General features: G+C 57.3%; 1 protein-coding gene across 1 annotated transcript in view; it reads right to left on the minus strand.

Moving 5' to 3' along the window:
* Positions 1-15,235, minus strand: part of PTPRS (protein tyrosine phosphatase, receptor type S) — a 55,052-nt gene extending 39,817 nt beyond the window's left edge. The window contains 4 exon segments of the mRNA XM_023764625.1: positions 1,267-1,415; positions 1,982-2,127; positions 8,063-8,254; positions 15,142-15,235. Of these exon segments, the coding sequence (XP_023620393.1) occupies positions 1,267-1,415; positions 1,982-2,127; positions 8,063-8,150 (383 nt within the window). The 5' untranslated portion in view covers positions 8,151-8,254; positions 15,142-15,235.
* Between the last annotated feature and the right edge of the window lie 28 nt (positions 15,236-15,263).

A 15,263-nucleotide genomic window follows, 5' to 3' on the forward strand; every position in this document is an offset into this window, starting at 1 on the left:
TGCCTCCTCCCAGGGCTCCAAGCTGACCACAGTGCTGCCACCCTGGAGGGTGCTGGAAGAGCCACATGTGGGGCCACCTCCCACCTAACTGCTGACTGTGGCTCATACTTGAGAGGGTCAGGGTATCCCTGCAGGTGACAGGAGCAACCCACCCACCTGAGAGCTGCAGAATGGCTGGTGGCCAAGCTGGCTTGTTCAAACGAGAATAATACCAATGACAATTAATATTAATAATTTCAGACAGAAAGACTTGATCAAGTGCTCATTCCCCGAGTAGCACTGCATGAGCCTCTCACTTGTAGCGACTGCTCATCTCATCCATGAAACCATCCCTTGTGTTGAGCATCATTATTATCCCACTCTGGAGAGAAGGAAACTGCAGCCCAAAGAGGTTCATTAACTAATGCAAGGTCACACAGCTTCAGAGTGGCAGCGCCAGGATTTGAACTCAAGCTGCAGGCCCCCGGGCTAAAACCACCTTGCGAGAGAGAAGGCAGTAGAGAGCAGCTGGGCAGGGATTTGTGGCAAGGCTGTCTGAATGCTGCTGGTTTATAATGAGGAAGCCATTTTCTTGTGCCCCACTCCCAGCCCACCTGAAAGACCAGCAAACAGTCTACTGAAGGAGTGTTACCAAAGGATTCGTGTGAATGTATGAGGAAGTGTGTGTGTGTGTGGGGGGGGGGGGGTGCAGCTGTTTCTGCCCGTCTAAGGGACTGGCACACCCTCGACTGCAGGGAGAACTCTGCTAATCAGAGTCCTCTGTTCCTCCAGCCACAGTCACTGGCTCCGGCATGGGCAAGCTGGGCTAGGTGCACCCGTCCTGGGCTATCTGGTCCTCCCTTTTGGGTGGGGGCTTGGAAGCCTGGAGTGACTGAGGCATCTGAGGATATATGTAGAAGAAAATAAGCCCGGAGGCAGAGGGTGAGCTCTGAGAACCCTGTATGAGCTCCTGGATCCAGCTGAACCTGAAGCTGGATGCATACATTTTCATCACATGAACCACTGAATTGTTTTTCTTACTTGAACCATTTGGGTTCAGTCAGCCTCTTGTAATCAGAAGAGCATGACTGAGATAAAAAATGAGGATGGCTCTAGTCTCTGAGGCGCCTCTTTGCTGCAAATGCTTCCTAAAGCAGGCTCTGGGCTCAGTGGTATTCGGGGCTAGAGAAGAGAGATCAAGGTCTCCCAAAGCAAGACTTTCACGGATGCTTTTGGTGTTTGTCCCCAAAGCCTCGGGCCCAGTGCCTCCCCGCCGACACGGGGAACCCAGTACCTCGGAGGACAGTGAGCTTGGCGTGGACCGTGATCTCCCCAACGGAGTTCTGGGCCACGCACTCATACACGTTCTCATCCCGAGGCGTCCGCAGCGGCTGGATCCTCAGCACGGCCCCCGCACTCCCGTCAAACTCGATCGTCTGCCGTGGGCAGGGAAGAGAGGTCAGGGCCAGGCTGGGGTCCCAGGGGTCCAGGGAGGGGAGCTGGGGGCTGTACACACCTGTGTGAGGATGTCCTACGTGTATACACTAAAGGCAGAAAGCTGGGCCTGGGTATGTACAAGTAAAGATGTTATGTGTACATGGGTGTGTGCCATGCACATTAAGCGTGTGTGACTGGCATGTGAAGGCGTGTTGGGTGTGGAAACATGCCTGTCTAATCATGTGCCTGTGTCCAGATTCCTTTCTGTGAGCAGTGGTGCGGGCTGTGAGTCTGTGTGTCAGATAAGACTCAGAGAGGGCAAGGCCCTTCTCAGGGCCACACAGCATGAACATGGCAGAGCAAGCCAGCCTGGCAGGGCCCGTACTGGGCAGGCGGGTGGGGTCACATGGCGGGGAGTGAGTGGGAGAAGGGTCCCGCTGGAGAGGGTGCCCAGCCCGGCTTGCCCGGCCCTGGCTGCCCACGTTACGTCGGGGGAACATTTCTGTGACGACTTTCATGACTGAGCCGCCTTGGCCCCAGGCTACCTCCCCACACCCCGACTCACCTCAAAGCGCTGCGAGTTGACTTTTTTCCCCTTCTTGTTCCAGGTCACCCGTGGCTTGGGGTCACCCGTGGCCTGACACACAAAGGAGGCCACACCTCCCGACACGCCGATCTGGTCTTTGGGCTCTTTGATGAACCTGGGGGGCTCTGGGGATAGAGCAGGAAAAAGAGGGGCTCCAGTGGGCCCAGGTAAGTGGCCAGGACCTCGTGGGGCCATGCAAACATGCCCCCTCAGCCCCCCTGCCTGGCCACGGAGTTACCACGTGAGCTCAACAGGAGGCCTGGAGAGAGGAGGACGGTGAAGAAACGATGCCATTGATTGCTCCTCCCCCCCCCCGCCCCCCCGCAAGGACCTGTGGGTGCCCCGGGGTCTGCACAGCCCTGCCTCACCAACCACCACCTGGATCAGCAGCCACACACACACACTTGTATGTGGACACAGCCTCATGTGGGCCTACACGCTCAGTGCACAGGGGAGGGTGGAAGGGGAGGCCCCCCGAGATTCTGAGGTCCCCAAATTCAGCACCTGGAGGCCCCCCAGTGGTGACTAGCCAAACCCTGAAGGGTCTTTAGTCTGGAAAAGACTTGGCAGGAGATACTTGGTCTAATCCCCTAGTGAGACATGTGGGGAAACTGAGGCACCAAGCAGGTTAGTAACATCCAAGATGAGTGCCACCTAATCCTTCTGACAGTGCTGAGGGGCAAGGCCATCATAACTCCCATTTCACACATCAGAAAACCGAGGCACTGGCCACACAAGACACTTGCTTCAGACACACGCAGCTGAGGAGGGATCGGAAGCAGGCTGGCGCTTGTGCCCACGGTGTCTGCCCCTCACAATGATCTGACATCGTCTCTCCACCAAAGTGTCACCTGGGAACTACTATGTCTTTAACAGCCTTTGAAGCCTCAACTCTGTACCCAGGACAGGTGGCAGGATCCAGCCAGAGTTTAATAACATTGTTTCCTTTTTATTGACTTTTCACAGTAACCTCTGAATTGCCCAAAGGGATACTGAATTTCCATTCACAGTCCAACTACAAGGTGTCTCATAAAATGAATTCAGTTACTGCTGAGATTTTTACCAGCAGACTCAAGGACTGCACATACGAGGTCCCGAGGGGAGTAATCTATATACCCAACCAAAGGGGAGTGATTAAATGAATACTGGGCTCAGCATGAAGTGGAATACTATGCAGCTGTAAAAAGGAAACAAGGATGCTTTTCAAAGGAACTGTTAGGAGGAAAACAGCAAGACATACCATGAAATGAAAAAAAAAGGGCTAAAAAAGTGCAGTGAATGCTATCATTTGTGTGAGAAGAAAAATGAAAGGGGGAAAAGAGAGAAAGAGAGAGAGAGAATGAATTTAGAAATAGTGGCTTCCTCCAGGGACAAAAACCATGTGGCTAGACACAGGAGGAAGGAGCACTTTTTTTAGATTTAGAACTATTTAAAGAGAATTTTAAAAATTTTTTAAAGGATTGAATAAAAAGGTAAGCTAATTAAAGAAAACTATTAAGTAAAAGTTTGGGTCTGAGGAGAGGCAGAAAGAGGCTGAACAACTCCAACTATGGCAATACTGGGCCTCTGAGCCCCCAAAACCAGCGGACAGAGCAGCAGGCCACCAGGTTTCCGCTGGAAACGTCTTAGCTGCTCAGAAGCACCAAAAAGCGCAGGGAAGCTTCGGGTCCCACGGCCGGGCGCCCCGTTTACCCCTCTCACGGCTCGGGCTAGGCTTGGACAAAACAGAGTGCCCATCGGTGATCTGACGGGCCTCACCGCCCTCGTCCAAGGCTCTGCTCCCATTGATGCGACATGTGCCTACGCTGGCATCTCCCCTGAAAATGGGCAGACCCACCGCGTGTGGCCAGTGTGACCTCATTCACCTCCTGTGGATCCCTTCGAGGCAGTGACTGGTAATCCCATGGTACAGACGGGACTACACAGATTCAGGAAGGTTAACAGCCTTGCACAAGGTCACACCGCTCAGAAAGGAGAGCACCTGGATTTGAACCGGGGCCTCTCTGTCCCCAAGACATCTTACGCTCCTCTCACCTCCAGCCTTGAGCCTGACGTAGATGTTTTGCTCCGCACTGAGCCCTGGGCTGGGCCTGAGCCTGGGCTGGGCCGCCGCCCTGGCCCTGGCTGCTGGCTGCCCCTCCTGAGCCTCAGGAATGGTGACGGGGGCCGTAGGGGTCCCTCAGCCAAGTCACGGGGAAAATCACTGCGGCCAGGTCGAGTCTCACTTCTGGGAAAATGCTCCCTCAGAGCCGCTGGACGGAACAGAGCAGCTGCGGGAGGCACAGCTGTTTATCGGAGCTGGGACACCCCCTACACCCACCAATCCGGGGAAGCAGACCCAGGGGGAGCACTGCGCCTCCTCCCCCCTGGAGTCCCTCCCTCCTCTCCTCCCTTCATCTGGCAGCTCCAACCTCAGCTGGGCCAGCACCTACCCTGGGAGCCTTCTTAGGTTACAGCAGGCTGGGTCAGGAACCCCTTTGTCCCCACCACTGCCTGGTGTCCCCATCACAGCCCTGATCCCACTGGGCTGAAATACCCGGCTATGTGCCACAGGGTGGGGTGGGTACAGGAGCTCACTCTCCGGGACCCCATCATACCTCCTCTGTGTCCAGTGACCACTGAGAAAATGGGGCTCTTGACTTTGATGCGTATTAACACCAGGCCCGATGAAGCTGCCTACTCGCTCCTGGGCTCCCCCTCCCTGCCAGACGCCTTCTCGGCCTCTCCCGGTGGCTCCAAGATCCCAGCCAGCCCGGGAGAGCTCTCTAGCCACTGCATCTACCACTAGAAAATTCCTTGTGGATTCTCGGATTCTCTCATTCTCTCCCCTCCTCTTCTTGGCAAAGGAGCCCGGGACCCAAGAAGTATGCACTGGGTATAGCTGCAGTTTGTGCCAGCAAGCGCTCATTTTGTGCTAGGCCTGGTGGGGCTGAGCACTATTCTTCTACCCATGTCACAGACGGGCAAAACTGAGGCTCAGAAAGGGTGAGTGACCCGCCTGGAGTCACCCAGCTCGTGATGGGCAAAGAGCTTAGATTCCAACCCGGCCCTATCTGGCTCCCAAGCCCTGCAAACAGCAGGCTTGATAACTGGGGCCGTGGGTCTTCATTACTGAGAGCACTCCAGATGCCCCGTTTCTTAGATGAAGAGACTGAGGTTCCGAGTGGTGATGCCAACAGCACGGAGGCTGGGAAAGGCCTGATTTCTGTTTTTCCACTTCAGATTCCGCAGAGAAGAATCTGGTGCCAGATCCAGAGACCCACCCACTGTCCTCTTCAACTCTGCCTGGGCCGGCCCACAGCATCCTGGGAAGGCCCCACAGGACCAGGAGCCATTTCCACAGCAGAAATCCCTCGTCCTGGCGCTGGCTGCTCCCCCAGGCTCTGTGCAGCCTGACAGCCCCCACCTCAAATCTCTCCCTGAGGACCTCGGCCAATCCTTGAAGCCGGCAGTGCCAATCTTGGTGCCCATCGCCCCCCTGCAGGGCCCCAGATGACAGGGCTCCTGCTAAACAGACCCACCTACTGGGGTCGCGATGTCCCAGCCCTGAAGATGGAGACCTGGGTTTGCATCTAGCCCACTACCAACGCCTAAAGTCACACAGTAATAATAACTAAGGGCTCCCAAAGGGAACACCCACTGAGCCAGCTCCTGCTACACGCCAGGTGCTGACATCCTGGGTCACACCCATATCGCCCACCTGGTCCCTCAGCTCCTAAGGTCGCTCACAATGGTCTGCCCTCCCCACAGGATCCACCAGAGGGTGCCAGTGAGTCAGCTGCAGCCCCTCCTCTACCCAGAGCCCTCCAGGGCTTCCACCTCCCTAGAGATAAAGCCCAGGCCTCCCCAGGCCCACACAGCTCTGCACAGCCTACCCCTCCCCTCCCTGCCCTCACTTCCTCTCCGTGCTCCAGCCACACAGACCTCCTGGCTGTTTCTCCAACAAACCAGGCCGGGCCCTGCCTCGGGCCTTTGCACAGGCTATTCCCTCTGCTTGGGGCACTTCCCCAGGCCCCTGTGAGCTCCTTCAGGCCTCTGCACAGATGACACCCACTCACTGTGACCTCCCCGCCCCCCATGCCCTCATCTCCCGCTTATCTTGCTCCTGGGCATGTCCACCGTCCTCCCTCCCAGGCCAGGTCAGCCGCTCCCTAAGGGGTGAGATGTTTGCTTTGTCTCGGTGTCTAACCCGGTGCCTGACACAGGGTAGGTGCTTATGTGAATGAACACAGTCCCTCCCAGGTCACATGATCGAGCCAGGATTCGAGCCCAGGACTAGAAGTCTGTGATCTCCATCCCTCATCACAATGGCCACTTTGTGGCCTCAGTTTCCCCACCTAAAAAACGGGGATGAGCTCAGCTCCACCAAGGCCAAGGCTGGCAATTATCAGTGGAGCAAAATGGCGAGCAGTAGATACGTATTTATCCAACCAGTGTAGTTAAATCAGTGGTTCTCAACTGGGGGAGGGGGCGTTTTTGTCTGCAGACATCTGTAGTTGTCACATTGGGGGTGCTCCTGGCACCGAGTGGGTGGGGCCAGGAATGCTGCTCAACCCCCCACAGTGGCCAGGACGGCCCCCTCCCAAAGAATGACCAGGCCTCCATGTCAGCAGTGCCCACAGGGAGAAACCCTGTTAAATAATGAATGAAAAACTAAAAATTCTTAGGGCCTCTGGGTGATGACTAGGTCATGAGGGTGGAGTCCTCCTGAATGGAGTTAGTGCCCTGATAACAGAGGCCATTCCCACTGCAGGGAATAGAGCCCAGGAAGGCGCAGGCCCTGCCCTGGTGGGGACTGCACACATCACAGCCCAGCCACGCCCGGACTTTGGACTGGAGGCAGTTTCATACCAAGGTGGGGAACTCAGGCTCGGGGGCCAGGCAGCCCAGGTTCAAATCTGAGCATGGCCACTTCTTGGGTGTGCCTCAGTTTCCCCATCTGTACAACCGGGATGGTGATAACAGCATTCATCTCATCAGATTATGGTGGTTGATCTGATGTGTTAGGCACTTAATAAAAAACAATGTGAAAACGAGAAAAAGCACCAATGGACGAGACAGCTGTGTGTGTCTCTGGTGTTCTTACCTAGCAGCAATAACTACTATGCTTGTGGTAACGTGGGATTGTGGGCCTACTATGTGCCACGCAGCATAGAGGGCTTATCATGTGTCTTTGTCACAAGAATGTTGGTGGGACAGGGATAATGTTATGAGTCTCATTCAATCAAGGAGGAAATGGCAGCTGAGTCACTAGCCCAAGGTCACACAACAGTTCTTCAGCAAAACCAGCCTGATCAAAGACCCGTTTCTTTCCCTCTGGCCTGACACTGTGTCCCCATGGGTCTTAGTGATGCCTCCTCTAGACCCTTCATAGTGGGTCGGATCTTGGTGCTGGGCCCACAACTGACTCTCATCCTATTCATGTTACTGCCAGAAACGCAGCCTTGCCCATCTCCAAACTGCACCTATCTCTTTCCTCACCTCCATGTGTTAACACCTTTACCAGGAATGCCCTTTCCACCAGCAAACTCCTACAAACCCACAAAGCCCCACTTCCAATGCCCTCTCTTTCCTAAGAAGCCTCCCCTGGCTCTGCCTGGAAAGGTTTGGATGCCTGTGTGTCTGCCACCTGGGTGCTGGTGTTTCTACCTGCAGCAAGGGAAGGTAACTCTTTGGCTTACTCAGGAGTGAGGGACTTCAATTAAGTCCCTGCCTACTCTGAGCCTTAGGTTTCCCTCATTGGAAAATATGGAAGGTAATAGAATTGGCATGCTGGGTTTTGAGAGGCTGGAGAAAGATGAAGCAGGTAAGTCTGTATTTAGCTCTGGGCTTTGTACAGAGTTGATGATGGGGAAGCAGACATTATCATCATTACTGTTATTGCTTTAATAACACCATCGTTATTAGTTACCTCTGAATCTCTCAGGACTCAGTGCATAGTAGGCATTTTACTCAGTAACATTCATGGAGCGCAGAGGCTCCACTTGGCAAAACCAGGAGCCCCACAGGCACACATAAATGCGTGCTCAGACACCCGCACACCCTGCGCCGGGCTCTTACCTTCTGCTGCGCAGCCTCCGACCAGCAAGACCACGAGGCCCACGGTACCAATCACAGGCGCCACACCAGGGCCCCAGGCAGGCGCCATGCTTGGCAGTGACCTGCAACCTCCAACCTCACCCTGGAGGGGGGGTGGCCCCAGTCCCTCACAGAGAGGACTCGAGCCGAGCCAATCGTCAGATGAGGCAGCGTCTGCAGAAACAAGGGAGGGGCCGTGAGAGGGGAGCAGGGGAATCCCGGAGGCCTTCCTGGGGGAGGCAGCAGGAGGAAGGGGGCAGCAGAAGGGTCACAGGATGGGGAAGACAGGATTATAGACGGTGGGGGAGGGACCTAGGGTGATGAAGGGTGGAGAGAAAGTGCTGAGCCCCGACTACAGACGGAACGAACGTTTGTGCCCCTGCCCCAAAGGCATGTTGGAATCCTAACCCGCAATGTGAAGGTATTAGGAGGCGGGGCCTTTGGGTGAAGATGAGGTCATGAGGGTGGAGCCCTCCTGAATGGGATTAGTGCCCTGATGACAGAGGCCCCAGAGAGCTCCCTCACCCCTTCCACTCTGTGAGGACACAGCAAGAAGCCAATGTCTATGAACCGGGAGCTGGACTCTCACCAGACACCAGACCTGCCCGCACGTTGACTTTGCACTTCCAGCTCGCAGAACGGTGAGAAATAAATGTCTGTTGTTTATAAGCCACCCAGTCTCTGGTATTGTTATAGCAGCCCAACTGCCACAGCCCCCACACCCCGCTGAGTCCCAACACCAGACTGAACCCCAGATCTGGACAGAAGCCCTGACTACAGCCAAGCCCCACACCAGAATTGAACACCAGCTCTAGCATGTGCTCTGAACACCCCATTTCTCCCCCACATAGCCTGGAACTCCGGCAGGATGAGGTTCCAGCTAACCCTGCCCACTGTCCTACGACCCGGCCCGTTCGGCCACATCAGATCCTCTGAGCACACACCTGTTGGTCCTGCCCTGCTTTCCCACCTGCTGTGGCTCCCGCCGCTCCCGGAGGAAGCCGCTCCTGCTGACAGCCACACCGCCTGAGCCCAGTCTCCCCTACAAGCCTTTGCCCCTGCTGTGCCCTCAGCCAGAAATGCTGCCCCCTCCCTCCCAACACATGACAAGTCTCAGCTCAGTTGTCACTTCCCCTGGAACCCTCCTTGCCCCTCGAAGGTCAGCCCCCCACCCCATTCCACATCCCACGGCCTCAGAAATGACTAAGACCATCCTCCACAACATATACCCTAGTTGGTAAATTAAATGGAATGTTAATCACTCAGCGTCTGTTTCTCCCACAAGAACCTAAACTCTTCTTAAAGGCAGAAGGACCCCTTGTTGCAAGAGCAGAACCCTGGCTGGCCCCCTCCCCAGTCCCCACTTTGGCCAGAGTCACGGCAGAGGGTTGGGGGGTGGGGGGCAGGGAGAGACCCAAGGATAAGGCCCTTTGGCCAGGGCAACCCTGCACCCACCCCAGGCCGCACTCTGGGTGTGTCTGGGCCATGGCCACAGGGTCGAGTGCCACATAATGACGGGGCAGCCCCTATCATCTGGCTCCCAAAATACCCTGCTGCGGTCACCTCGCCCAGCCATGGAGCGGCCCCAGGGGAGACTGGGTGGTGGCAGGTCATGACCCAGGGTAGAGGGTGAGGAAGCTGGGATGGGGGGTGGAGGTAGAGGGGCTCAAGCTGCACACAGTCAGACTCGTAACTGACGTGCAGTCAGAACAGACTCAAAGAAGGAATCTACCCAGTCAAACCATAGACAGGCACTCAGTCAGACCACAGACAGACAGGGAGACCAGAAACAGCCACAGATGTATGCACAGTCAGGCAACAGAGATGGGGCCACACGCAAAGTCAGACAAATAAAATGTGCGCGTAGTCAGACCACGAACACAGGCAGGCACAAAATTAGATCTCAGACACGCAGTCAGATAACATACACACACAGCATCACAGTGGGGCAGGGACTACGCGTACATGGCCAGGCCGCCAGCACAGGCAGATCAGAGAGGCACAGGTCCACACAGAGGCCACAGACACACAGCAGACAAGAAACTCACACAGGGTCACAGGCAGGCAAAGAACACTTGCACACAGCAGACCACAAACACATGCAGGAACAAAATCAGTCCTCAGACAAACACAGTCAGACAAAATACACAGGTAGGGTCACGGTGGGGCAGACAATACACATACACAGTCAGACCACTAGCCCAGTCAGATCAGAGACACAGCCAAACAACAGACATGCACAGGGTCACAGTCAGGCAAGCAATACAGGTATATGATTGGGCTGCAGCGAAATATAAATATGGAATCAGGTCAGAGATCTGCGGTACACAGGAAGGTAAACTAACACACGGACCCCAGACTGAGATGCGTGCACACAGTCAGGCTACAGAGACAGGCCACACAGCACACCACGCTTCCACCAAGCCAGACAGTAATCCAGACATACAAAGCCAGATCCCCTCATCCACACATACATGCAGACAGGCATGTACACAGACTATAATACACACTCAGACACAACCAGTTGGGGACTGGGCAGGGGGGAAACTGGAACTCGAGCACAGTCCCTTGCTCTGTACCCCAGCCATGGGACCTTTAAGAGTAAAAGTGGCCGATGAGGAAGGTGGAGGCCCCACTGAGGCCAGGCCGACCACAGCAGCTGGCCCCACCCACAGATGCACATCTGCTTGACCACATCTGGGGAGAGGGCTCAGGCCCAGACCACTTTGGTTAGCTGGGTGGGCCCTCAGCAAGCCTCTGGGGAAACCAAGGCAGCACAGCAGCCTGCAGCACGGAGGGGCTCGAATGCAGGGCTGCCCAGCCTACCATGGGCCCCCAGGGGAGTGACATCCCTATTCCAGCCTCAGTCTCCCCACCTAGGATACCAGCTGGCAAGGGCAGGGGCCACCTGCAGGGAAGGCCTGGTGTAGAGGAGGCCCGAGCTACAGCTGCTTCCCCTACTCTCCAAGGCAGCTCCCATTACCCCCTGGCTCCTGCAGCCCCAGCCTTGCTGGGCCCGTGCCTTCTGATGTCCGGGCAGGATGGGCTAATCCAGGTGCAGGCGGGCCGGGCCAGGAGCTCCCGGCTCCCTCTAACCCAACCTGCTGGGGTCTGGTGTGGGGAGGGAGAGGACAGCATTGGGAGCTTTCAAGGCCTGGATGATGAAGTTGGAATGAGGGTGGCACCCAGGACAGAATCGGAGAGGAGAGGGTCAGTCACCCCTCAGGAGATGGACAGTGGCAGTGCCTCTTCAGCCCCCGTGAACTCGGGAGGAACTTGCTGTGACAGAGGTTAAGACCCTGCAAAGCCACGACCCTCCTGCTTTCTAAGAGTCCCCGAGTGTGGGGTCATCTGCAAGGGACCTGGGGAGAATAGAACAAGTCCTGTCGGCTCTGCCTTCAAAACCTATCCCAAATATGCCCGCGGTTACTTTTGCCTCTTCCTGGTCCAGCTCCATCACCACCCTCCTGGGCCAATGCACTCGCACCCTCAACCCCATAGTCTGTCCTCACCCTAAAGCCAAAGGACCCCTGTGAGCACCTGGGTCACATCCCATCCCTCCTCTGTCCACAGCCCTTCTGGGCTACCCACCTCCCTTGGGGTAAAAGCCCAAGTCCTCCCCCAACCCAGAAGGTCCTGCAGGACCTGCCCCTGGCCCTCCCTGCCCTCTCCCCACTCGCTCACCTGCTCCAACCACAATGGCCTCCTCACTGTTTCTCCAACAAACAGGTATGGTCCTGCCCCAGGACCTTTGCACTGGCTGTTCCCTTGCCTGGATCTCTCTGCCTCCAGGTTTAATGTTAATATTATTACTTGGCTAAGAACTAAAAGGTGAATGGAAATGGGGGTGGGTGTCATCCAAAAGAAACAGCAAGAAGCAGTACCTAGAGGCCCTAGGAGAGAGATGGGAAGAGATTAGGGCAGAAACACAGGACAGCGAGGAGCCCCAGGCAGCTCTGGGCAGGAAGAGACGTGGCCAGGTTGGCACCCAGCCAAGTCTCCCTGAGCCTCCTTCAGGAAAGCAGCCTGGGGCACCAGCCCTGCCACTGCAAGAAAGGGAAACTGAGGCAGGCGTGGTGGGGCTGCGGGATACCACAGTCCCCGAGTTCCCGGAAGATGGTGTGGCTGTGAAGACGGGAATAGCCTCTGGTGGGAGCTGTAGGGAGTAACGGGCAGCAAATGAGGCTCGGCCAGGGCTGGAGAGGAAGGAAAGGAGCAGCCCCGGGACCTGGAACCAGGGTCCAGGGAGGGTCCTGCCCAGCTGTCAGCTCTCTCTGTGCCAGGTGCTGAGCTTGTCCACCATCTGCTCCCAGCAGCCGGTTTTGGGGTGGAGGGGTATGCCCCCCTTTCAAAGATAAGAAAACTGAGGCTCACAGAGGAGGTCCTAGGCACTTGCCCCAGGTCCCCAGCTGGGTCCTGGTTCCTCTGGACCTTGAGTCCAGAGCCCATATTTAATCACATGACTGTCCTTCCTTGGCCACTGGGATCTCGGGAACGTGAAGGACCCTCTCAGGGCCTCATACAGTCTGCTGGGCAGCCACTGGGGGACCCCAGCCTGTGCTAATGGGGGACGAGTGGGCGCCCATTCCAGCCAGGCGCCGGGGCGTGGGTCACGCGATCCATGAGCCGGCCTTGTGTACCCACGCAGAGCAGGGAGCATAAAGGGGTGATTATGACCCAGGACTGCGAAGCCCACAGGCTCTGTCACCCGCCGAGGCGGGGTCTCCTGGGCCTGAGGCTGCCCAGGGCCTCTCTCTGCCCCACCTGAGTGTTCATCCTGCGCAACTCTGACCCTCAGGAGACGTCCCACGGCCTTGGCCCGGGGAAGGGAAGCTGGTGATGCTGGCAGTGGGCAGTGGGGCCGAGGACACCTGGTGCTGGACCACCTCTCCGCCCTCACACCCACCCCTACGCTCTCCCTCCCCACCGCCTCCCTTCTGGGCCAGGAGACTTTCCTCAGGACAAAGCCCCAAAGCCCCTCAAGGGCAGGAGCCGGGCCTCGCTGGATAATGTGCCCCCAAAGTGCCCAGCAGGGTCCAAGCTCTAGCTCTGAGTCACTGGTGGGCCTCCACGCCCCCCACTGGGAAACGCTCAGAGTTAGGCTGGCCCCACCACCTTCCAGAACTGGGGCGAGGGAGCTGCCTTTGACTATCGATTTGTATCAGGGGCTGTCCCAAGATCAGGAGAGGAAGAGCGAGCCCCAGAGGGGGGAATCAGTAACCCCAGCTAGATGTCCCCGTGTGCCAAGCCCTCTGACATGCTCCGTGAGCTTCCTTCTGTTTGACATTTGAGGAAAATGAACCTCAGAGAGGGGCTGCTGCTTGCCAAGGGTCACCGAGCACGGAAGGGGCTGGGCTGGGATTCGAAGTCAGAGACTGGTTCTCATTCGAACCCAGAGCCTGCACTCCCCGAGTGCCCAGGCTGCCAGGCTCGCTCCTACCAGCATGTCCGTCCCCACACTGGCTTCGTAGAGGAGCTTGAGATACCAAGATCTTGGCGCACCTCTACCCTCCAGGGCTCGCCAGCTCCTCCGCTCAGCGTTCTGGGACCTTCCCAAAAGTTCCCACTGTTCCCAGAATGCAGTGGTCTGCCTGGGGCCTCTGGGCCTTTCTTAACTGAGTCCATCTCACAGGTATACCCTTCCCCAGCTGGTCCACCTGTCAACTCATCCTTCAAGCTGAAGCCACAGATCCCCCCACCCCAGGACCCACCCTCAGCTCTGACCCACACCCCTGCAGCTGGGAGTGGCTATGTCTGCTATAAAACCCCCATGGGTCTCATCTACGTCCATTAAAATCCAGAACTGCTGACCCCAGTGCCTTGCTTGCCCCACTGGCCTCTGGTTCACACAGGGGTATTTGTGTATGGTGTTCCTTTCCCCAGCACATCCTCCTTCCCCATCAAACCTCAGCATTCGCACTTATCATGTCACCTCCTCCAGGAAGCCCTCCTGAATGCCCCAGGCTGGATCAGGACCCACTGTGGGCTTCTCCAGCACCCTGTGTCTCCCCTCACAGCTCTGCTCCCATCATGCGCCTGTCATCCTCCGGGATGGGAGCCTTCTCCCCACCCTGAGAACGTGGCAAGGCCCCAGCATGTACTGGATGCCTACTGCATGCCTGGCCCCACCTGGCACTTTACCCACATCATTCTTGTGGTCACATCCATTGCAGAAGTGGAAACTGAGGTAAGAGGGAGACACTGCAGGCAGGGGAGGCCGGCACAAACACCGCCAGCTGCAACTTCCATCTGCTCTGTCAGCTTGAGCCTTAAGGGGTAGAAGTGAGACTCGGGGAGGGGCAGGCAGGACATGGGGGGCTGGGCCCCTGGCGGGAGAGTAGCAGGAAGTTCCTCTGAAGGGCGGCCCAGGACTAAGGAGAATCTTGGGAAGCAGGACTCTCAGGCAATAGAAGGGGTTGCTGAGGCAGAGGTTTGGTCGGCCGATAACGGGAGGCACAAAGGCATGGAGCTTGGGGTCGGGAACGGGAGGTGAGAAGGTGGGTGCTGATGTGCTTGCCCTGACCCCCCAGTTTATTAAAGCCCCAACGAGACACAGCGTCAACCTGGGATCCACAGGCCAGAAGGGCGCAGGGACAGATGGAGAAACTTTCCGTGAGTTTTAGGGGTGACTACGAGCAGAGATCTCAGTCACATACCCCCCCCCACCCCCCATGGTCCAGCCGCCTCCTCCAAGGCCCAGGTCCCCGAGGAAGGAGGCAGAAGCCCCCAGCAGAGAGCCGTGGGCTGGCAGCTCAGGCTCCGCCCCCAGGAGGTGGGGGAGGAGAAGGGCTGGGGGCCAGTCGGGGGAGGGGACCCCGCGGAGCATAACGGTCAGGAGTTTTCCAAAGTGAGGGGGACAGGCCTGAACGGGGGTGCGCACCGGGCAGTGCGGGCTGGCGCGGACTCTGGAGCGCGGCCGGGCCAGGCCCGAGCGGGAGCGGGTGAGTGGGGACGCGGGAGTACCCCCTCCCCTCCCGGGAGCCTAGAGGGGGGACAAGGAGGGAAACAAAGCCGAGCGCAGACTGGCCCTAGAGGAGCAAGAGAACCCCAGGGGCACTCACCCCGCGGCTCAGCTCAGAGATCGGGGTGCCCCGCGGCAGCCGGTCCCCCGGTCCCGCGTCCACTCTGAGCGGCGTCCACTCTGAGCGCTAGCACCGCGCGCGCAGGGAGAGGCCGCAGCCCT

The sequence above is a fragment of the Myotis lucifugus genome, unplaced genomic scaffold (assembly GCF_000147115.1).
Source record: "Myotis lucifugus unplaced genomic scaffold, Myoluc2.0 scaffold_341, whole genome shotgun sequence".
Lineage (NCBI taxonomy): Eukaryota > Metazoa > Chordata > Mammalia > Chiroptera > Vespertilionidae > Myotis > Myotis lucifugus.